The 22,226-nt window shown below is 65.3% G+C and overlaps 1 protein-coding gene across 1 annotated transcript; it reads left to right on the top strand.

Moving 5' to 3' along the window:
• Positions 1 to 3,152: 3,152 nt before the first annotated feature.
• ABCD2 (ATP binding cassette subfamily D member 2) lies at positions 3,153 to 20,670 on the top strand. The gene is made up of 10 exons (XM_037515458.2): positions 3,153 to 4,079; positions 5,701 to 5,881; positions 9,528 to 9,649; positions 11,419 to 11,587; positions 12,474 to 12,568; positions 13,455 to 13,600; positions 16,434 to 16,579; positions 18,574 to 18,658; positions 19,382 to 19,507; positions 20,371 to 20,670. Exons 1-10 carry the CDS (start codon positions 3,153 to 3,155, stop codon positions 20,588 to 20,590), a joined length of 2,217 nt encoding a protein of 738 aa, XP_037371355.1. The 3' UTR covers positions 20,591 to 20,670.
• Positions 20,671 to 22,226: the final 1,556 nt, after the last annotated feature.

Raw genomic sequence — 22,226 nt, 5'->3', positions numbered from 1 at the left:
GCTTCGCCCCCCCGCCTCAGCCCGTTCCCGACAGCCTCTGCGCAGGCAGCCAGCCGGGCAGCAAGGCCTCCCGACAGCCTCTGCGAGCCGAGCCGGGCCTTGATAGGCTGCAGGGGCCTCCCGACAGCCTCTGCAAGCCGAGCGGGCCCTGATTGGCTGCACGGGGGCTCCCGCCAGGCTCTGGGATCCAGACCGGGCCCTGATAGGCTGCAGGTGCCCCCACCCCCCAGCCCCGCCTCTGTGAGCTGAACCTGGCTCTGATAGGCTGCAGGGGCCTCCCGACAGCCTCTGCGAGCCGGACCGGGCCCTGATAGGTTGCTGGGGCCTCCCGAGAGCCTCTGCCAGCCGGACAGGGCCCTGATAGGCTGCAGGGGCCTCCCGACAGCCTCTGCGAGCCGAGCGGGCCCTGATTGGCTGCACGGGGGCTCCCGACAGCCTCTGCGAGGGCAGGCGCCCTTGGGGCCTGGTCCTGATTGGCTGCCCGGGCAGCTGTGACGGCCTCTGCGCCTGGCGCCTTTGGCCGGGCCTGCCGGGCTCCCCGCCCTGAGGCTGTTGTAGAGCAGCCCCGATGCAAAACGGGGGGCCTGACCGTGGGTCCTCCCCCGCGCGCTTAAAAGGACTTATCCATGCTCTGCTGCAGGCGCACGCGGAAGGTTCATGAAAGGTTTATTCACAGGGAAGGGGAAATGAGGAAATGTGCAGCTCTGGGAGGAAAGCGGGAGACAAAGTTTTAAATGCGTCCGACCCGATCCGCCGACCAGGAATCCCAAATGGCGCTCTGAGAGCTGCCGCCAGCCAGGAGCCGTGGAGCCAGGAGGCGAGCGATCGCGAGCCAGAGAGCGAGCAAGGCCCACGTGTTTGGTTTTTATACCCAACCTGGCTGCCCAACTCCGCCCTCAGGTCCCAGCCACCCTCCCTTGGTGGTGACGGGACGTGTCTTTCCCAGAGTCCTGATGGCCTTGGTCTGGAGTGGGGGTGGCGTCCACGAAGCCTGCATGGGATTAGCTCAGGACAGCCTTTCCCCCTAACAAGGCGAGCTGGGGCGGAGCCCGCGGGCGGCCCGCCGGGGGCGCTTCGCGCGTCGTGAGACTTCCGGGGAGAGGAGCCGAACCCCCGCGCGCCCCTCGTCCCCTCCGCGCGCTCGGGCGGCAGGCGCGGGGCCTCGGCCGCGGGCATGCAGGGGCGCGGGCGCCGCCGGGCGCGGGCGGGAACAGCCGCGCGGGGCCGGCCTCTCCTCGGCGCCGGCGCGGCCCGTGGGAGCGCCCGGCCCAGCGGCCTGAGAGCGCGGGGCCGCCCCCGCCCGCGAGACGCCCGGACTCGCGTCTTCCCTCGGGCCCCGGGCGCGCCGCTGTGGAGCGGCCGGCCAGGGCGCGACCCCGGGCGCCGCCAACCCCTGCCCCGCGGCTCCCCCGCCGTGGTGGGGGCCCGCCGGTCCCGCGCCCCGGCCCTTGCCGGCGGGAGCAGATGAGCCTGTGGGAAATAGTGACGGGCCTCCCCGGCGGCAGCGGCGGGGCGCCGGGCTGCGAAGCTGCCGCAGCCTCGGCGGCGCCGGTTCGATCCCCGGCTGCTCCCCGGCCACCATGTGGGAGGAGGGTCCCGCCTGGCGCGCAGACCCCTCCTGCCGCCCGCCGCTCCCCTCAGCGGTGTCCTTCGGTCCCTCCGCCTGCTCTGCCCCGCTCCGGCTCTGGCGGGTCCTCGCGCCCGCCCGCGCTCCTGACTGTGCCCGGGGCCTGTGTAAATGAATAATCTGAGAATAAAATAAAGTCGCGCCCTCGGAGAAAACGCCGGCGTCCCCGCACGCGCGGGAGGAACGGCCGAGGCCGAGCCCCGCAGCGGCCCCGGGCTCCGTCCTCCGCGCCTGGCGGGGCCCGGCCGCGCCGTCCTGGCCGCCCGCGCGGCGGGGGCTGCTTCCGAGCGACGCCGTCGGGCTCGTCTCGCCCCGGGCCCCCGAAGACCGCCCGCCGTCCGCTCAGGGGTCGCGCCCGCTCGGCTCTGGCCTCCTCCCGCCTGGCGCCCGCCTCGGTGACCGGCCGCCCCCTGGCCCGCGTGCCGCGGCCTCCCGGCCTGGCTCCTCCGCGCCCGCCGCCCGGGCCGGGCCCGCCGCCCCTGCCCGCCCGGCTCAGCGCGGGAGACGAGGCGGCCGTGGGCCTGAGACCCCGCGCGGCCGCTCGGAGCCGAGCACAGCGGCCCGGGCGGGCGGGAGCGTCCGCAGGGCGCGGGCTGGGCGCGCGCCGGCCCCTCCGGCTCCAGCCCCGGCGCGGGCGCTGCCGGGCGGGCGTCGTCCGGGCCGCGGGGGGCGCCTCCCTGCCGGGCGCGCAGGGTGCGGCCGGGTCTCCGCTCGCGCGGGCCGACCCCACGCCCGCCGGGGCCCCGGCCGGGCCGGCGAGCGGGGCGGGGAGCAGGGGCGGCGCCCCCGGGGCTGAGCGCCCGGCCCGAGGGCGCGGACGGGGCGGCGGGCCGGGGCCGGTGCGCGCGGCAGGTGCGCCGGCTCGCGCGGCGGCGGCTTCAGGGTCGGGCGGCGCCCCGCGCTCCCCTCAGCGCGGGGGGCGCCAGTCCGGTCACTCTCAGAAGCGGCCTCGGCCGGCCCGGGCTCTGCGCGGCCCCCGGGCAGGAAGATGAGGAGGGGCGCGGGGCGCGGCCCCCCCAGATTGGCCCGCGCGCCCTCCCCGGAGGCGCCTCCTGCCCCCGGAGGCGCGCGGGAGCAGCCGGGGCGGGCGGGGCCGCGGCGCTGCCCTGAGGCGACCTCTCCAGAAATAGCCCCGCGCGCGCCGCGCCGCGCTTAAAGGCCGCGCCGGGCGCTCCGCGCTCGCTCACTCGGGCCCGGGCGGCGGCGGCGGGCGGCGGGCGCGGGGCCTGAGCGCGGGCGGGGCGGGCCGGGCCGGGCCGGGCCGGGCGGCCGCCTGCGGGCCGCAGCCGTAGCCTCGCGGGGCCGACTCCCGGGGCGCCCGGCGCGGGGGGCCGGAGCCCGCGGGGCGCGCGGGGAAGGCGGGCGAGGGCGAGCCCCGGCGTCCTCCGGCGACCGCACCGGGCGCGGCGCAGGGCGGGCGGCGGGCATGGGGCCCGGCGGGACTCCCGGCCCCGCGGCTGCGGAGCGGCGCGGCCCGGCCCAGTGAGCCGCCCCCGCCGGAGCGCGCCGGGCCGGGCCGGGCGGGATGGCGCGCCTGCTGAGCGCCGCGGCCGCGCGGGCGCGCTGGGCGCGCTGGGGCCCCGCCGAGAGGGCCGCCTGCCTGGTGGCGGCCGCGTTCGCGCTGAAGACCCTCGGGCCCGCGCTGGGCCGGCGCCTGCGGCCGGGGGCGCGGGGCGCAGGGCGGGGGGCTGCGGGCCGGAGCCCGGGGCCGCACTGCGCCGGGGCCGCGCGCGCCAAGCCGGCGCCCGCCGTGAACGCGGAGTTCCTCGGGCAGCTGCTGCGACTCCGGAGAATCCTCCTTCCCCGGCTCCTGACGGCCGAGGCGGGCTGGCTGGGCCTGCACTCGCTGGCGCTGGTCTCCCGCACCTTCCTGTCCATCTACGTGGCGAGGCTGGACGGGAAGATCGTCAAGAGCATCGTGGAGAAGCAGCCGCGGGCCTTCGTCCTCAAGCTGGTCAAGTGGCTGCTGGTCGCTGTGCCCGCCACCTTCGTCAACAGCGCCATCCGCTACCTGGAGTGCAAGCTGGCCCTGGCCTTCAGGACGCGCCTGGTGGCCCACGCCTACGAGACCTACTTCACCGACCAGATCTACTACAAGGTGGTCAACATGGACGCCAGGCTGGCCAACCCCGACCAGTCCCTGACCGAGGACATCACCTTGTTCTCCCAGTCCGTGGCTCACCTGTACTCCAACCTCACCAAGCCCATCCTGGACGTCGTCCTGACCTCGTACACCCTCATCCAGACGGCCACGTCCAGGGGGGCCAGCCCCGTCGGCCCCACGCTGCTGGCCGGCTTGGTGATCTACACCACCGCCAAGGTGCTGAAGGCCTGCTCGCCGCGGTTTGGGAAGCTGGTGGCCGAGGAGGCCCACCGGAAGGGCTACCTGCGGTACGTGCACTCCAGGATCATAGCCAACGTGGAGGAGATCGCCTTCTACAGAGGACACAAGGTAAGGCGCGGCCGGCACGGGGCTATGAAACGGGAGCCCCTCGGCCGTCCTGCGCACAGGCCCCGCTCCGGCAGCTTGGGTTCCCGTGACATCCAAGCCGGGGCTGAAACAGGAGATCCCTCACCCTCCTTAATCACAAGCTGTTGAAGAATTATCGGGGGCAGACTTTTCTAAAACGTCAGCAGCCTGAAAATAGCCACCTTCGCCTTGGTTACCCAGACAGGCTCAGAATTCTCTCCAAACCCGTTTTCTTAAAACCTGAATCCTAGCCTAGGAGGCGGCCCTGCACAGGGGAAAACACGTTTGGGGACTGAGTGACTCCCAAGGAGATGGGGAAATCTAGGCTGGAACATTGGCTGTCTTTTCCGGGAGAAAAGACCTGCTTCCGCCGGGGAGACGGTTCCGCGACTGTGCGCGTGCGGTCAGTGTCAGGGTCTCTGCGTGCCGCTGGCGGTCTCTGACCGCCACTCCTCGCTGGCCACAGCGCCACCCCGACACGAATTTTAAAAGGGATGAACCTTTGTCCAGCTTGGGGGATGCTGAGAGTAGAGAGGAAAGAAACGGGGAGGAGGAGAGTTCCGGAACGTTGTTTTAAACTATTAAAGGATGTTGACATCGAAGCAGATCTCGGAAATCGTGTAATCAACTCAACTCACAGTCCACCAAAGCACCTTGAACGCGGTGCCTCAGAAGCGTACACAGATGACTTGGCACGTGAAATGTTGAGTTATCTTTTAATGATTGTGCTCGGAGACATGGAGTCGTTTCATTTTTGAAGCATCAGTAATTATCAAAAAAACGTTTCATCAGAATTCTCCCCTGAAGGACAAAATTTCAGGCGAGCTTAGGCCTCCCCCCCTCCTGTTAGTCGCAGCAGACATTGCATTTAGCATCGCTAGTTGTCCCTCTGGACTCCGCCTCAGTGATGTGAGTCCAGTCTGATGCCATGTCGGTGACCAGCTCAGGGAAGCCGAGGGCAGCCTGGCCCGGCACCCTGCAGCCTGGCCCCCTGACACGGCCGTGAAGGGTGCTGGCCTGGCCTGGCCTGCTCAGTCTCGTGGAGTATCGTTTAATTTTACATCTTACAGACACAGCTTTGAAATCATGGCCTGAGTCACTTATAGGTACTTTAGAGACAACATGTTCATTGATAGGCTAAGTTTTCCCAAAAATGATGGGAACCGTGACCCATCCTGACGTGACTCTGTGTGCTTGGCTGCTGGATGGCGGCGCCGTAGGTAACACTGTACAATGTAAAGCCCCGTAACGTGTACACACCTTTGTGGGTTTTGTTGTCACTTTTTTTTTGGTGTAGAAAAACTGGGGTGCAGGTCAGAGGTGCAGGGATGAGAGGACTCCCCAGAGACAGAGTGGGATGCAGAACGGGTGGATCCACTGAGATCCACTGCTGAGGGGGCAGCGAGGAGACAGGAGAGGTCTGCTGTGCCCTGTGGGCAGCTCCCTGGCTGGGAATGCACTCAGGCCCACACGGTGATAGCCTGACACTCAGCCCCTAGGCCCCAGGGGGCCCCAGCATGTACACATCCTTGAAGAAGCCTCTGGCCGTGAGGCTGCCTTCCCGAGCTCACCTGAGCTCCTCCTATTCCTTCCTCCTCTGCAGGTAGAAATGAAGCAACTCCAGAAAAGCTACAAGGCCTTGGCGGACCAGATGAACCTCATCCTGTCGCAGCGCCTGTGGTACATCATGGTGGAGCAGTTCCTGATGAAGTACGTCTGGAGCGGCAGCGGGCTGGTCATGGTGGCCGTGCCCATCATCACAGCCACGGGCTTCGCTGACGGCGGTAGGAAGCTGCGCCCGCGCACCCCTGCGTCTGCGGTGTTTCTGGGGCAGCGGCTCTGAGAGTGTGTGCGTGAGGCTGGGCATTGCCAGCTGCTGTGTGCTCAGCGCCTGGTTCCAAGCCACAGCCGGCTCGGCCCCATCGGGAGTCAGGGCGGCGACGAGGGTGGGGAGACTGGCTCAGGGACCCCTCCTCTGGGCTCCCAAGGACGCCTCTGCTGCGGGGTTTCTGGGAGCTCACCCCCAGCGACTCAGGGCATTGCCTGGCCCAGAAGGTGCTCTGGGCGACGTCCGGAGTCAAACCACCACCAGCCTGGCTTCCTTGCGGCGGCCCACGCCTGTGCCTTGAGCCCACGACCTGCGGGGCTGGATGCGCCTCCGCACGTGGTGTGGACGGCGGTTCCGCTCGCCAGACCCTGTTCTGGGGCTTCAGCTGGGGGTGAGGGCTCTTTACCCGTGGGTGATGCGGGTAGCCTGGCTGGGCTGTGCGGCTGGCCAAGTTGCAGGCTCTGTTGCCGGTTCCTCAGTGCTCCCGCCGTTCCACATCGCTGGGACAGCTAAACACGTGCGGGCATGGACGTTGTGAGCACGCGTGGGCCTGGATCGGGGTGTGGGCTGTGTTGGCAGCAGAGGGATGTCCCCAGGGGAGCACTTTCTGCTCTTCTTCCAAAATAAAGCCTCCCCAGCACACACACAAGCACAATACACACACACCACATGGTCCACACACACACCACACGCTCCACACACGCACACTGAAACCACTTAACCGGAACGGAGCTTGGCGTCACAGGAGACCCAAGCCCAGCTCTGTGCTGAGCCTGCTCTGCGGGCGCCTCAGCTTCCCCTCCTCCTGCCCGAGCCCACTCAGCCCGGCTTGCGACACCCTCTGGCTCGTGGCCTCACTAGGCCGCAGCCCCAGGGCCGCACAGGCAGGGGAGCCAGGCGCCCTGCACACCGGCAGCAGCTCTTCCAGAGGACAGAAGCGCCTCCAAGACCCCGCGCAGAGTCTGGGCTACTGCAGGGGCAGAGGTGGGGAGCCACGGGTGTTCGGGCCGGGGAAGAGGGACCTGGTCTGCTTTTGCTTTCAAATGGGTATTTGAAAAAGAATCTTTTTAAAAGTGGAAATTAAAGAAATCGCCAGCAGTGGTGCTGCTAACCTGGTCCTTTCGTGGTGAAATGACCTGCCCTCTCTAAAGAGCGCCAGGGAGAGGGAAACACAAACACGGCAGAATCTGTCGCCTTGAGTTTAGTTTTACTGAGAAGTTTGATGGAATCGTCCGCTGTTCATACCCATGTGAGTTTCCTAGACGGTGTTCTTTGGAGATGGTGCCTGTGGGGGAGGGTGCCCCATCTCGCTTCTGTTGGTGCTTGGAAGTCCCCGGAGGATTCAGCCCAGAACACAGAAAACGCAGCTATTAATGGCGGCAAACGAACCCCAGAGAGACCAGTGAGCGATAAACAAGGCAGGAGGGACCTGGCAGCGGCTCGGCTGCTGTGGGACGGCCGTTACAAGCGTGGCGGCGCCAAAAGGCCACGGCAGGTCCAGGGAATGGCCGGAGCTCAGGCCCCTTGTGCGGGCAGCGCCGGCCTCGCAGCTGCAGGAGGGAGCCCAAGTGGGGCCTGTGGGGGCGGGGCTGCGGGCTGTGCCCCACGGCCGATGGAATCTGGGGGGACAGGCCGGGCTGTGTGTCTGCTCTGGTCCTCCCGCGGCCACCTCTGGCCCAGATGACAGCTACAGGCCTGCCCGCCAAGAGGCCAGCTGTGCCCTGGTCAGCGGACAGCAAGGGGGCGCGAGGTGGACCCCAGTGCTGCGCCCACCGGCTGAGCTGGGGCTTAGCGGGGAAGGGGCTTCGGTCGCGTGAACAGCTCTGGGTGTCGGTGTCTGAGAGGCCATGACGCCTTCCTCTCCTCTGCTCTGGCGCCACATGACGACGGTCATTTCCGGAGGGTCAGGATCCCGAATTCTCAGTGTTGTTTTTCGTCTGTTCCCTGCAAGAGCAGTTCTGGGCAAGGCCAGGGCAAGCCAGGAGCGCCCGACGCTCGTGCGCCCGCCAGGCAGGGAAGGGGCGTAGGCCAGCCCGGTGGGGTCCCTGTGGTGGGAGGAGGCAGGCGGGGGCAGCAGCGGAGACGCCAGCAGGAAGGTTCTGGGGAGTCACTGCCTGGGGGGTCCTGGGCCGTGGCCCCATCTGGGCTGTGTCTGGCCCCTGCAGGCCTTGCCCGAGAGGCAGGCGCTCCTGGGCCCTGGCTTCTGCTCCCCCGTGGACTGCAGCCCGGCCCTGTGCGCCTGTGCGACCCCTGTCCAGCCTCCCGCTGTGGCTGACCCCGCAGCGCCTGGAAGGCCCCCGGGTCTGAGCCACATCGCTGGCCAGGCGCTCCCTGCACGCCTGTCCCCCAGTGCTGGCCGCGGCGGGCCAGTGCCGCTGTCATGGGGGCCCTGCACGCCAGCCTAGCCCTGCGGGCCACACTCTGACCTCTGTCACCTCCTCGGTGAGATGGCGGTGGTGGGACCGAGCTGCTGGGCACTTACCGCCAGCGGGCCCGGAGGTCAGCCTGGAATTGGGCAGGTACGGCTTGAATAGGAACTTGAACGAAGAGCTCCTGACAAAATATTTTACAATTCTGGGGAACAACGTGGCTGACCTGGGCCGGGGACCTGCCAGAGGACAGAGAGGGGGTGCCGGAGACGCACGCAGCGCTGCTGTTGCCCTCGCGTGTCCTGTGGGGGTGGAGAGAGCCGGCGGGCATGGCAGTAGGGCCTGTCCCCTGCCCCCTGCAGGCCCCTCTCACCCTGAGGTGCCGCCACGGTGACCGCATAGGTCAGCCAGCGCTCCCGGGGCCAAGTCTGTCCTCAGTGGTTGAGCGGCCGCCTGGCCTCTGGGTCCGAGGGCCTCTGGGTGGCCGGGCTGAGGGTCTCTGAAAAACACGCAGCCCCAGGGCCGCGCGGCCCGTCCTGCCGCGAGCGCATCTGGTCTCCGCAGCGGGACGTGATTTCCAAACCCTGTTCACTCCCGCCCAGGCCGCCCTGCGCAGCTGTGGGGACCTCTCGCCAGCTGAGCGCTGCCCGGGACAGAGCCCCAACCGTCTGTCTCTTCATTGATTTACCACATTTTCTAGAACTTTGCTCGTCGTCTATAAAAAGACAGACCGAGAATCGGACTGGCAGGGAGATGTCAGGCCTGGAGGGAACCGTCCCGGAGATCAGGACTGCGCTGAGGGGGACCAGGTGGCCGACGGTGGCAGGGACCGGGCAGTGCTGCCCATCGTTGGGAGGTGGGTGACCGGAGCCGTGGGCCGGGTGCTGAAGCTCCGCTAGTTTGCCTTCTGCTGCAGGCCCCACCAGAGCATGGGCTGCGCCGGGTGGTAGCCTTGGGCCCTCTGGGACGGGGCGAGGAGCTGACTGCGGGCGAGACTGAACTACGCCAAATGGAAACACTCGCAGAGCCTGTGGCCTGAGTTGCTGTGCGTCTGCGTCCAGCGAGAGCGGGGCAGCACCAGGGATGCGAGTAAAACCTCAGAACCCCGTCTTCTCAGACCCGTTCTGCTTCCAGGACGCTGTTGACGCGCGCAGAGTGGGCGCGGGGCTGTTGGGCCCAGGGTCTCTGCGGGAGCCTGCGGGGCTGGAGCTCACGCGCTGTTCTTGCTTGCAGAGCCGGGCAGCGGCCAGAAGCAGGCGATGGTGAGCGAGCGGACGGAGGCCTTCACCACCGCGCGCAACCTGCTGGCCTCGGGCGCCGACGCCATCGAGCGGATCATGTCCTCCTACAAAGAGGTACAGCGGGGCGCCCACCCTTACGTTCCCGGCTCCCGCCGTGCGTGGCACGTGGGCGATGCGCTGGTCGACGTGGTGACAGTGCGCTGAGGTTGGCAGTCGCCTCGTTCGCACACTCACGTGCCCACAGACAGGACGTCACTTCCCCTGGACTGTCCTCATGGCCGGTCACTCTGTGGCTTTTGCAGCAATAAGAAGTGAAAGTTCAGCCTGTTCGGTTGACCTCGGTCACTTGTGACCCGTGACCAAGCTTTTCAGTCTGATGCAGCGAGAGTTAACACAATGTGTTGGGCTTTTAAAAAAACAACAGAGACCGGTGAAGTCGGGCCGTGCACCGAGCAGATTCTTCTCAAACAGTGATTCTCTGAGCTGGAGACCGCGTTTGGGGTAGGGTTTTGATGTGGAAAATGAAATGAAAAATCAAAGCCATTGTCCTCTCACAGTGAAACACTTTGCTTCCTAAGCCACAGAAGGAACAGCTCCGGCCTGGAGCACCCACCCCCGCCCCCCGCCCCGGCCAGGGCACTTGGCCTTGTCCCCGCAGCGCTGCTGGGCTCCTGACAAGCTCGTCCCAGCATCGAGGCTGTGTCACGGGCCTGCCCTCCCCTGTGCTCAGAGGGGCGAGGCGCCCGTCTGCAGACGCCCCCTGCCCCGTGTCCCCTAGTAACCCGTCCACACCCCACTCCTCAGCCCCTAGATGCTCCGCACCGCCCCTGCCCACCCTGGGGCCCCAGCCTGGCTCTCGGCTGGATCTGCAGCCCCCTCAGGCGTTTTCTGCACCAACGTGTGGACCCAGTTTTCTTCTGAAGCCACATTCTGTTCACCCTTCGTCCTGTTCTCCTGACTTGGGACTCCGCCAAGCGCTGCTCCTGCGTGGTGTTGTGGAAATTGCCCATTAAGTCGCTGTGCAGGGCCCCCGGGGGTCAGACGGCAGTCTCAGGGCGCCCCTCTCGGCGCAGACCAGTGTGGGCCACAGGCGGTGTCTGTCCCGGGGCACGAGTTGCTTTGGGGCTTGTGCTGGAGGGGACCCCTGCTTCCCGGCCTCAGCCCCAACACCACTGCCCCCTGTGGGTGTTTTCTGGGGCCAAATTGGGAATTTTTTTTTTTAGTAAGCAGTGGGGTGCAGGCCAGAGTCACGGGGGGGTGAGAAGATTCACCAGAGAGAGTGGGGAGCAGAACAGGCAGATGTACCCAAACACACTGCCGAGGGGAGCAGCGGGGAGACAGGAGAGGTCTGCTGCGCCATGTGGGTTGCTCCCTGGCCGCAAAGGCCGCGCATACCCTCACAGCACTGCGCTCAGCCCCCTGCGCCATCAGGGAGGCCCCAAATTAGGAATTTTGACCAAAGAAATATTCGCGACCTAGAAATGTTCGTCACATAGCCAGAGAAATGTGTTTTCCTTCCATTTAACATACCTTCTTTTTCATCTTAAAAACATGTCAAATTAAATCATTTCATTGAATGAGCTGAAGTTTTTTACAAAGTTGCTAATTTTTTGGAAATAAGATTCGTCCCATAAACCAGACGTGAGGATGGGGCTGAGAGGTGTGTGGCTCTCACATTCCGGCCTGCAGACTTCGAGCGCACCTGCACGAGTGACCCGGTGCGCTGTCTCCTCTCACACCCCCAGGCCCAGGGGCCCTCCCGGGAGGTGTCGGCTGCGCGTGTTTGGGTAGCACACGGGGTGGGTGGGGTGCTTGTTCTGTGAGTGTGTGAAGAGCTGGGGGCCCCGGGCGCCCGACTGACTGTCTCTCCTGCTTGAATGCAGGTCACCGAGCTGGCAGGCTACACCGCGCGTGTCTACAATATGTTTTGGGTCTTTGACGAGGTGAAAAGAGGGATTTATAAGAGAACCACAGTCACCCAGGAGTCCGGAAACCAGCACAAGGGTGGGGGCGACGCAGAATCAACCCCCAGCCACCCGCTGGCCATCAAAGGTATCAGCCTGACGTCTCCGTGTTTCCTCCTGTTGACGTGTCTGTCCTCAGTAGAGCCGGCTCTGGGAAGCTGCTGTCCAGCAGGCACAGGGAGCTGACGCCCAGGTGTCCACACAGCTTCTCCTGAAGCTGCTGTTGCAAGCTGAGGGGTGGGGAGTAGCCCGGCCTGGGGCCCAGAGCTATTTCTGGAGGCTGCTCACGTGGCTGAGGAAATGCTTTGCTTTTAAGTTGAAGCAAGAGGGTTGGAGCTGATGCCACGTTGTTCCCTATCACCTCTGTCTCTCACCTGGAGACTGGGGCCTCCGTGGCGGCCTAGGGGTCGAGTCTCAGGCTGTCACCCCTACGGCCTGAGTGCGATCCCCGGCCAGGGAGTGACCCACAGGGCACAGCAGACTCTCTTGTCTCCCCGCTGCTCCCCTCAGCAGTGTCTTCGGTCCATCTGCCTGTTCTGCTCCCCGCTCTGTCTCTGGTGAGTCCACCTCTGGCCTGTACCCCAGCTCTTGTATGCAAAAAAAAAAAAAGATTTAAAAAATATCAGGAAGCTGATTTATAAAATAAAGAAACAAACTGGGGAAGGTCTGCGCAGTCTGAGAAGCCGTGCCGCGCCTGGGCCACCCCCCACCCCTTCAGGCGCCCAGAGAGCACGTGGGCCGCTAAGGCAGAGGTCAGCTTGCTCTCGTTAGGACATGGACATCCGATTGTTGCAAAATAGTGTTTCTGGGAAAGACTTTCCAAATAGGTATGTCAGAACGTCCAAGTTTGGGCTGACCTGTCCTTGCCCTGGGTGGGGCTGCTGCCGCCGCGATTCCCTGCGCCGCCCTGTGCTGCGAGGCCCCGACCAGGCGCCGCTGCCTCGTGGTGACGCCCGCGATGCCTCGGCTTGCAGGGAGAGTGGTGGACGTGGAGCAGGGGATCATCTGTGAGGACGTGCCCATCATCACACCCACGGGAGAGGTGGTGGCCTCCAGGCTGAACTTCCAAGTAAGACGCCATCCAGGGCCGACCTGGCTATTGTCCCCCGCGGCACACACTCAGGGCCCATGGCCCTCTGCTAAATGCTCAGAGGAGCAATGTCCAGGAGGGCCCGGGGGGCCCTGGCACAGGTGGCTCCTCCTGCAGGACGCAGACAGCAGGCCGCCCGGCCCGGCCCTGACAGCCCAGCCAAGGTAATAGGGAAACTGCAGGACGTTTCCTCAGAAAATTTACACCTGCAAACCCCGAATGTGATGTTTCTGCTCAAATATGAGGGCATCGGTCCTCAGCTTGCTCCTGTCAGCAAACACTCACGTTCTCTTTCCAGTGAGCACGTGTGCTGGCAGGAAAGCATCATCGCAAGTGTCTGGGCTGGAGTTTAGCCTTTAATTCAGGTGGTATTTAATGTTCTCTGTCTTGATGACAAAAATGAAGGTGTGAAGTGGCCAACAGACCCGAGGCCCTGATCCTAAAAGCCCCTTGAGATTCTGGTGCACCAGCACTCAGCCCCCTGGTGACCGCAGCGGCTCCCCCAGGGCAGGGCAGGGCAGGGCAGCAGGACCTCGGCGGCGAGCGTGTCCCGGGCTCCACAGCTGCGGTACTGGGTGGGCCATGGGCGCGCACGGGGACACTCTTAGTAGTGGAAGAGACGGGCCGGGCTTAGTCTTCCGGGTGAAGCCCCCAGGGGGAGTGACTGCAGTGAAAATTCTGGAAAGTGTTCATTCCAGGAGATCTGTTTTCTTTGGAAATGGACTGTTTTGTGATGCTCGTAGCCGCAGAGCACACCAGGCCCAGCCCGATGTCCACCACCGCCTGGTGTCTCCCTGGCCCTGCTGCCACCTGGCCTGGGTGCTGGCAGCCCCAGGACAGGCCGCGCTCCCCGTGCTCCCTGCAGGTCCGGGAAGGGATGCACCTCCTCATCACCGGCCCCAACGGCTGTGGGAAGAGCTCCCTCTTCAGGATTCTCAGTGGGCTCTGGCCTGTGTACGAGGGGACCCTCTACAAGCCGCCGCCCCAGCACATGTTCTACATCCCGCAGAGGTAGGTGAGCCACGCGGCCCGAGCAGGCTCCGTTTTTGTGAGGCCCTTGGCCTTAGCCCTCGGCTGCCTCCCTCGAGAGCGGCCCTTGCTGGATGGGGCTGCGCGTCCGCTCTTCCTGCCTGGCGTGGCCAGCGCCCGTCTCCACTGTGCTGCCCTCCAGGGGCGCCGGCCGGCCCTAGTGACCCCCGAGAGTCGTCTCCTCGGAGCCGGCCCTGGATGAGCCCCGGCCTCCCCTCCCGGCTTGCGAGCCGCGGCCGTTCCTCGTGTTCCGGAGCGTGTGTCAGACAGTCGCGGTGACTGTCGTCCCGCAGTGGACTCAGCAGCGCTGCCTTTATGGACAGCACGCGGCTCTGAGGGGAGCACACGTGGGCACATGCCCGGGCTTTGGCCGCAGACCTCGGGTGGCGTGAGTGGCTGAGCTCGGAGCCAGACCCGGAGAACGCGGGTGTTGGTTGTGGGCGAGAGCAGAGGGGCTCTGGGGAGACGCGGGCCTCCTGCTCCTCCGGCCACACCTCGTCCCTCTGCCTCAGCTGGGTCAGGGGCCCGCGGGCACCAGCCGGGCAGCAGCCCAGAGCAGGCGTCCATCTCCCGCCTGTGGGGCTGACTCACACCTCTTGCTTTTCCTCGGTGGAGAGTTCTCGCGCTCACTGTCCGGCCACCCATGCAGTGGGGTTTAGGGGAGGCCACGCAGTGTGGAGTGGGCGCTGCGGCCAGCGGTTGCAGCCTGCGGTGTCCAAGCCAGGGCCGCCTGCTCTGTGCACCCGCCGGGCAAGTGCATGCTGGGCCACGCTGGGGCCACATGTTCCCCCAGGGCCTGCTTGGAGCAAGACCCACCCATGGCCGGACACTCCCCCCCCCCTTTGTCCTAAGGAATCAGCAGCCCCAGGTCTGAAGCCGGGCCCGCCTGCTGCCCCAACCCCTGGCTGCGGAGTCCTCAGCCCCACCTTGGAGACCCCTTGGGGCAAGCGCCCAGTCTGAGGAGCTGAGCCTCCGCAGTGCCCTTCTTGTTCTCTTTGTCAGAGACATTCTGATGTGATGACGCTCGGTTCCCTGGCTCGGGGGCAACTTAGATTCTGTGTTCAAAATCCCGCGTGGCTGGGTCCCGTGCACACGCAGAGCCGGAGCGCCCGGGCGCGGGAGTCGGCGTTCCCTCTGAAAGCGGTGCCTGGTACATTAGAAAATAATCTAAGTTAGTTTGCGAACCTCTTCCCAGGAGCGTGTGCTCAGCCTTCCAGGCCGAGGAGCAGAGCCAGAGCCACACGGTGAGAGCGAGCGTGGCGTAAGGAGAAACTGAGCGAGTGCATGAGCGGCAGCAAGGCGAGGGCGAGCCGGGCTCCTGGGACTCCCCCGCGCGGCTCCCATGTGCCCCACGCAGGCTTCTTCAATAATTCAGTGGCGTGCAAGGGAATGGAAACACCTTTTCCTAAAAATGCACTTTCAGTAATTAGCAGTGGCCGTGCCCTGCAGGCGGAACCGTTGTTGCCCCCTGAGTGTGCTGAGAACACCAGGAGGGGGGGGGGTGATGCTCCTTTTCTCGGAGGAGCTCAGCCTCGACTCCCCGCTCTGGGGCCTGGGGCCGCCCGTCGCCGTGGCAACGCAGCGCTTGCTGCTGGCTGTAAACAGCCGTTAGTGTAGTTAATATGGCAGGGACTTTTTTATCAAGCTTGTGCCCAATTAAACTCAGACAACTGTAAAATATTTAGTATTTTGGGCGATTGTTTCAGAGATCCCAAGCGCAGAGACAGAGCTGGCCTTTCTCGGCACTTTTCTCTTTTTTATGCCTTTGTCCCTGTTAACCAGAAAACAACGCAGAAGCACGTGGACATGAGCCAGCCAGCTCGGGGCCTTCTCCCAGCACAGTCCCGCCCGGCAGGCTCGCGAAGAAGTGGGGAGTAGATGCAAGTCACTGGAGGCCCCGCAGACTTTTGTGATCTAAGGAAATACCCACTAGAATGACTTTGCCCTCAAATATGCTCATTTTAATCTTAGTATTATAGGAGTTTTAAACAAGATACACTTGAAGGAATCCCAGATTACAAAGGAAAACTGTTACAGTGACCGTTTAGATAACAACCGTCTGACTCCCGATGTGCCCTGTGGCTTATTCCAGCATCTTGGCCACAGTGAGGGGGGGTTCTGGGCCCCACTTGGGGCTCCTTGAGGCAGGGACCCCAGAGGCAGGGCCTCGGCCTCAAGTTGGCAGTGGCTGCGGCCCTCTGGGAGCAGAGCAGGAGCTGCTTACACGGCAGTGATGGTGCTGCCCGTGGGCCTAGAGGCCCGTCTGAGCAGCCGCCGTGTCTGGAAGGCCCAGTCGGGGCGCTGTCAGCACTGATGGATCATGGTGACTCGGGAGGGCTAGGGAGACCTGAGCTGGGACAGCGTCCCCAGGAGCTGCCACCTCTGCTCTCGCTGCCTGGGCGGCCCTGTACGCTTCAGGTTATTACTTGGGGGATTTATCTTTGGGGTAAATCCCTGCGAGGGGCTAGGGCCCGGGATCTGTGGCAGGCCCCTGGGAGGGTGTCAGCCTCCCCGCTTAGGGGCCGGTGAGCCCGCATGGGCCGTGGGGGGACTCGGCGTCTGGGGCTGCACTTCTGTTGGTGTGGGTGGTCTTCTGAGAGGGTGGGGCTGCACTGCACGGCTGGGCCTGCGCCCCCAGTCACCATCTAGAGGAGACGCAGAAGCAGGTGCAGCCAGCGGGACGAGGCGGCAGGCATCTCCTCTCCGAACCCCGCAAGAACAGGCCCCTGTGCCTGCAGAACCTGAGGGCAGTGGTGGCTCGCCCTGCACCCCGGGTACCCAGGCCGTGGGCAGAGTCTGTCCTTCCTCTTCGCAGGCCCTACATGTCCCTGGGGAGCCTTCGGGATCAAGTCATCTACCCCGACACACAGGACGACATGCGGGAGAAGGGCCTCACCGACCAGGACCTGGAGCGCATCCTGCGGGACGTGCACCTCTTCCACATCGTGCAGAGGGAAGGAGGTAGGCGCTGCCCCGCGCTGAGGCGCCCGCAGAGGCCGGCGGTGGCGGCGGGAGTGGAGCTCAGCGGGCGGTCCCCGGCTGCCCCCGCTCTGTGAAGCGGCTGCGGGCCGGGCCACCTGGGCGTCTGAGCCCCGGGACAGCACCGTGTGGCCTGCATGACGCCAGGGTCCTCGCCCCCCAGGCATCAGGGCCATGCAGGCAGCGGCAGCCCTTGTCCCACCTGAGGCTGCACTGGCGTGAGCTGCCAGCCTAGCTCTGGGACAGCCCAGCGCCCGTGCTCCCGCCAGGCTCTGCCCCCCAGACTCCAGCGAGAGCCGAGGGCCCTGAAACGGCGCGGTAGGGGACACCCTCTTCAGCCTTCAGAACTCATCAGGGCGCGTGCTCAGGGAAGTGCTGGGATCCGCCAGTCTGACAGAGCCGTGACCTCCCCTGGAGAAGGCCCTGCCTGGAGGCTGGGGGAGCAGCAGCCCGGCGGGGCCGGGCCAGCCCACGGTGCCCACAGCCTCCTGGGCCAGCGGGTCAAGCTCCTTTCCTTTGGCCCAAAAGCCTCGCCCTCTACTGGCTCAGGCAAAGTTATTTTGAGCCCAGGGTGTTTCGGCACCCACGGGCCTCACCGTGGGCCTCAGACATGACAAATCCCATCAAAGGGAAAACTGTCTCCACAGCCTCCACGGGAAGCGAGGGTGTCATGTAAGGCGGCAGGTTGAGACGGTTCCCCTGCAGGGAAAGTTACAAGGATGTGATTTCCAGGAGGAGGCTCCGCGCGTGTGCTGAGGAAACCGTGGCTCCCTAGAGAGCGTGGGGGGTCCCCTTCCCTCCCACACCGGGGCGTGGGGGCACCGGCTGGGTCCCTTTCCTTTGACCAAGTTTCCTGAGAAATCAGAAGAGAGGTGAGCGTTCAGCTGAGGCAGAAAGGGGAGGGCCTGGCCTGGGCCCCTTCCAGGCGGCTGGACGCTGGGTCAGCGCGGGCCTGGCCGAGGCTCCATGACTTTCTTGGAGAATCTGGCTTGGCCTGGGCCTGTTTCTGCTCTTTCCAGCCCAGAAACTCCCCAACTTGCCGTCTTTCTGACAGGGCCTCTTGTGTCTGCAAGTAACCTCTCCCCCATGACACAGTGAGGGCGGGCTGTGAGAACCATGCGATGCTAACAAAGATGACACAAACGTGTAACTTAGAAAACCCGAGCAGGTGGACACGGGCCTCTGGAGACACTGCAAGACTTTTTTTTTTTTAAAGGTTTTATTTTATTTTTGTTTTTTTTTTTTTTTTTTAAAGAGGCATGTATTTTTATTTATTTATTTATTTATACAAGCACTGGGTACAGTCAGAAGCGCGGGAGGGTGAGAGAATTTACAGGAGCCAGAGCAGGGAGCAGAGCAGGCAGAAGGACCGAAGGACACTGCTGAGGGGAGCAGCGGGCGGCAGGAGAGGTCTGCGCGCCATGTGGGACCCTCCCCCGGTGGCCGGGGAGCAGCCGGGGATCGAACCGGCGCTTCAGAGGCTGCGGGCAGCTTCGCAACCCAGCGCTCAACCGCTGCGCCACCAGGGAGGCCCTTATTTTATTTTTGTGTAGAAGAACTGGGGTGTAGGCCAGAGGTGCGGGGGTGAGAGGACTCCCCAGAGACAGAGTGGGGAGCAGAACAGGCGGATCCACTGAAATCCACTGCTGAGGGGAGCAGTGGGGAGACAGGAGAGGTCTGCTGCGCCCTGTGGGCAGCTCTCTGGCCGGGATCACACTCAGGCCACAGCAGTGACAGCCTGAGACTGACCCCTGGCCCCCAGGGAGGCCCCAAAAACATTTTTCAAGGTGTCAGTATTTTGAGTTCTGAGGGGCGGCCCGTCAGGACTAGGAATTGTGCCCCCCAGAGGGCGTCCAGGGTGCTCCCCGCAAGGTGAGTGAGTGTGCAGACGTGCCGTGGGCCACGTGGGGCTCTCAGCTCAGGGCCTCGACTGCGGCTGCCTGTGCGGGGTGCCCCTGAGACGCGTCTGTCCACAGGCTGGGACGCCGTCATGGACTGGAAGGACGTGCTGTCAGGCGGCGAGAAGCAGCGCATGGCCATGGCCCGCATGTTCTACCACAGGTAGGGCCTCCTTGTAATCGCATACCCCGTCAGGTGACAGCCAGGGCTGGCTGGTTTGATCCATTGCTGGTGCTAACGTAAGAGTACGTAGCGAAAGCCCAGGTCAGTGGCTTTGGTGAACACCCACGTTGAATGACGGACACCCCAATCCAGACCACACTCCTGCCACCCGGGGGAGTCCCTCATCCCCTTTGCGATCAAAGAACCCCTTACGTGATTTCTCTCCTGATTTCTACCACCCCAAAGTCATTCCCCTGCACCCCAGCCTCGCATAAGCCCCCATGTGGAGCATGTCCTCTGCCTGGGCCTCAGGGGAGGGCTGTGCTGCTCTCCGTGTGCCTCACCGTTGTGCGGCCCGAGAAGGCGCAGGCCAAGTAGAGCGCAGGGTCTGCCAAGCCGGGGCAGGGCCGGGACACCCCTTTCGAGCCTGCGTTTTCAGCGGCCGCGTCCCTCAGCGTCCGCAGTTAGTCGGCTCACACCGGGTCGCAGCTGAGTCTCCCCACCTGCCCCCACCATGTCTGAACTGTCTCCACTCCCCTCTTCGGTCGGCCACAAGGCCGCCCTGAGAAGCTGCTCTAGACCGGCTGGGCCCTGCGTCTGAGCCTCGCCAGGGAGCCTGGCCCCATGAGCCGCCCAGGCCCTGGGAGGGCTGGCCTATGTGCTCTGGGCCCAGTGCGGCCACGGCGGCTGCCCGCCTGACCGGTCCATGTTTGCTTTCCCAAGGCCCAAGTACGCGCTGCTGGACGAGTGCACCAGCGCAGTGAGCATCGACGTGGAGGGCAAGATCTTCCAGGCCGCCCAGGGCGCCGGCATCTCCCTGCTGTCCATCACGCACAGGCCCTCCCTCTGGTGAGTGACCCCGCCGGACGGCGCCTCCATGGCCTGCACCCTCCCGCCACGCTCTGCAGGAGCCACGCTCAGGCCGGGGCCCTGGCCCCCTCGGCCCCGGGAACAGAGCTGACGCGCTTCAGTGGCTCCTCCCGGAGATAGCGCTGGCTCAGGCCCTGCCACGTGTGCCTCTCAGGTGCCGCCCTCGCCGCCCAGAGCCCCGTACACGCCTGCCCTGGTGGCACGTTCCCGGGGCAGGGTCAGTGCCGGCGCCTGCAGGAGGCCTGCCAGCAAGCAGGCTGGTTTTTTTTAAAGATTTATTTGTTGATGCATAGCAGAACTGGGGTGCAGGCCAGAGATGGGGGGGAGCGAGAGGACTCCCCAGAGACGGTGGGGGGCAGAGCAGGCGGATCCACTGAGACGCACTGCTGAGGGGGCAGCGTGGACGCCAGAGCCTCCTGCAGCTCCGCGGGTGGAGGCACCCGCAGAGCTGGTTCAACACACCGCAGACTTAGCTGCTGAGAGGTCGCGTGCGCAGTGGCCGTTCCCAAAGGGCGTGTGCCCCGGGCCCCGCTGCGGCGCGTCCTTTCCACCGCTTTCCCCTCAGCAGCCCTTTCGTTTCTGCGCCTCCCTTCGCAACCACCACCCCCGCCCCGTCCCATCCGGGGCTCGCTTGGGGCCTTTCTGGCTGTTCCAGTGGGTCCAGTCCATGCAACAGTCAGAACACAGAACACACTTAACCCAGGAGCAGAATTCTCTGGAGATTAATGACATTTGTGTTAAAAATCACAATCGTTGCCTCTGGGGAGGTCGCTGCATCGGTGAACCAGACGAGCAGCGGCAGCGGGGCCAGGGCCGGGGCTGACGCGTCTGTCTGCCGGCAGGAAGCACCACACACACCTGCTGCAGTTCGACGGGGAGGGCGGCTGGCGCTTCGAGCAACTGGACACGGCCACCCGCCTGACGCTGAGCGAGGAGAAGCAGAAGCTGGAGGCCCAGCTGGCCGGGATCCCCAAGATGCAGCAGCGCCTCAACGAGCTCTGCAAGATCCTGGGGGAGGACTCGGTGCTGAAAACTGCCCCGGAAGTGGAGGGGGCCTGCTAGCCCGGCCGGGCGGGCCTGCTCACGCCAGACTGCCTCCTGGCCTTGGGGGGTGCCGGCCCGACTTCAGCAAAAATAAACAGATGCACCGCGTCCCGTTAGTCATCGCGGCTCCCGCTGGCGCGGTGAGAGCCCCACTCGCTGTCAGTGGGTCTCTGGGGGAGCATGGGGAGCGCGGTCGACCCGAGTGGATGCGTCTCAGCCGCAGAGGGGTCTCCTCTCGGGAGGGAACCGGCTCAGCCCAGCGGCCGCAGGGACTGGGCACGGGCTGTCGGCCCTGCTGGCCGCTCAGCTGCTGGAGTCCCCTCCTCTTGCTGGGGGGGCACAGGCCTGCCCACGAAACAGCTGGCAGGCCGGTCAGTGTTTCCAGGTGAAAGGTTTGTCCAGGGCGGGGCGTGGGCAGGGCAGGGGCGGGGCAGGCCAGGGCTGTCTGCATGAAGCACCACCTCTGACTTAGAGCGAGCGTCTGCATGTGAGCACAGAGCAGCTTTAAGAAGAATCTCGCGTGTCGGTCATTCGCCCTCCTGTGGCCCACAGACACCCCCAGAGGAGCACAATCTGCCCAGATCAGGTCACGCTGCAGTCAGCAGCCCTGGGCCGGGCGGGCCTCGGGTGGCCGGGCCTGGCGTCCTCCCGGCTGCAGCTGGCCACCCCCGCCGAGGCCGCGGCTGAAGTGGGCCTGCGAGTTTGGCAACGGCTGAGCCCGTGAGCTCTGCTTGGAAGAGATTCTTGATTCCATAACCCCAGAAAAATCTGTTACCACTGGGCTCACACCCAGAGCCGTCACGCCCGGGGCGGTGATGAGTTGGTGGAACAGGCCCCTGGGCAGCGGCGCTGGCGTCCACCAGCAAGCCCGTGGGGGCAAGTTGAGTTGCACTTGCAGAAAACCCCGTGACAGCGCCCCCTCGGGGCTCCCCGACCTCTGCACGCAGGCCCGCTGGCCCCTCCTGCTGTGACGCGTCCCTGGGCCCTGGCTGCCCGCGGTCAGGGGCAGGGGGGGACCCCGTCCTCTTGGGTTGTGTCCCCTCGGGCCCTGGGCCGGGAGTTGTGTCTCAGGTGGCAGCCGCCAGGGCCTGACCTGGGCTGTTCTACGGGGCGCCCCTTGCGCCCCGGCCGAGGGGCCTCCTCCAGGGCTGGTCCCTCGCTGAAATGGGACTGTCCCCCTCGCCAGGTCCCCCGGCCTGTGCCTCTGTCCTGCCTGGGCCGCCACAGCCCAGGGGCTCCCGCCCTCCTTGCCAGCAGCTCGGTCTCCTCTGGCGCCCAGGGAGGCCTGCGCGCAGCATCCAAGTCGGGGCCACGACGGCCGTGACTAACTCTGTCCTGCCTCTGCTGGGCCCTGGTGAGGAGACCAGGTGTTGGGGGGCTCCCCATACCGCCCAGGGGCCTCGAGTCTAGGGACGCTACTGTCCCACTCTTCTGTGGTCGGGTCGGCCACGGGCTCCTCGGCCTCCCGGAGACCTGGCCAGGCCGGCCCGTGCACAAGGGGCTCCTGCGGCGGGTGTGGCTTGTGCGGGCAGGTCAGGCCTTATTGGAAGCACCCACGAAGGCTGGGCATGACCTTCTTGCCCAGGTGCCGCCTGCCAGCACCCCATGGAGCCCCTGTGGGACGTGTCAGAGTGGGCGGGCGGGGGAGGAGGCA

Source organism: Talpa occidentalis, unplaced genomic scaffold, assembly GCF_014898055.3.
Source record: "Talpa occidentalis isolate TD23 unplaced genomic scaffold, MPIMG_talOcc4v2.1 talOcc4.16, whole genome shotgun sequence".
Taxonomy (NCBI): domain Eukaryota; kingdom Metazoa; phylum Chordata; class Mammalia; order Eulipotyphla; family Talpidae; genus Talpa; species Talpa occidentalis.
The sequence above is the reverse complement of the archived record's forward strand: the minus strand, read 5'-3'. Positions and strand labels throughout refer to the sequence as shown.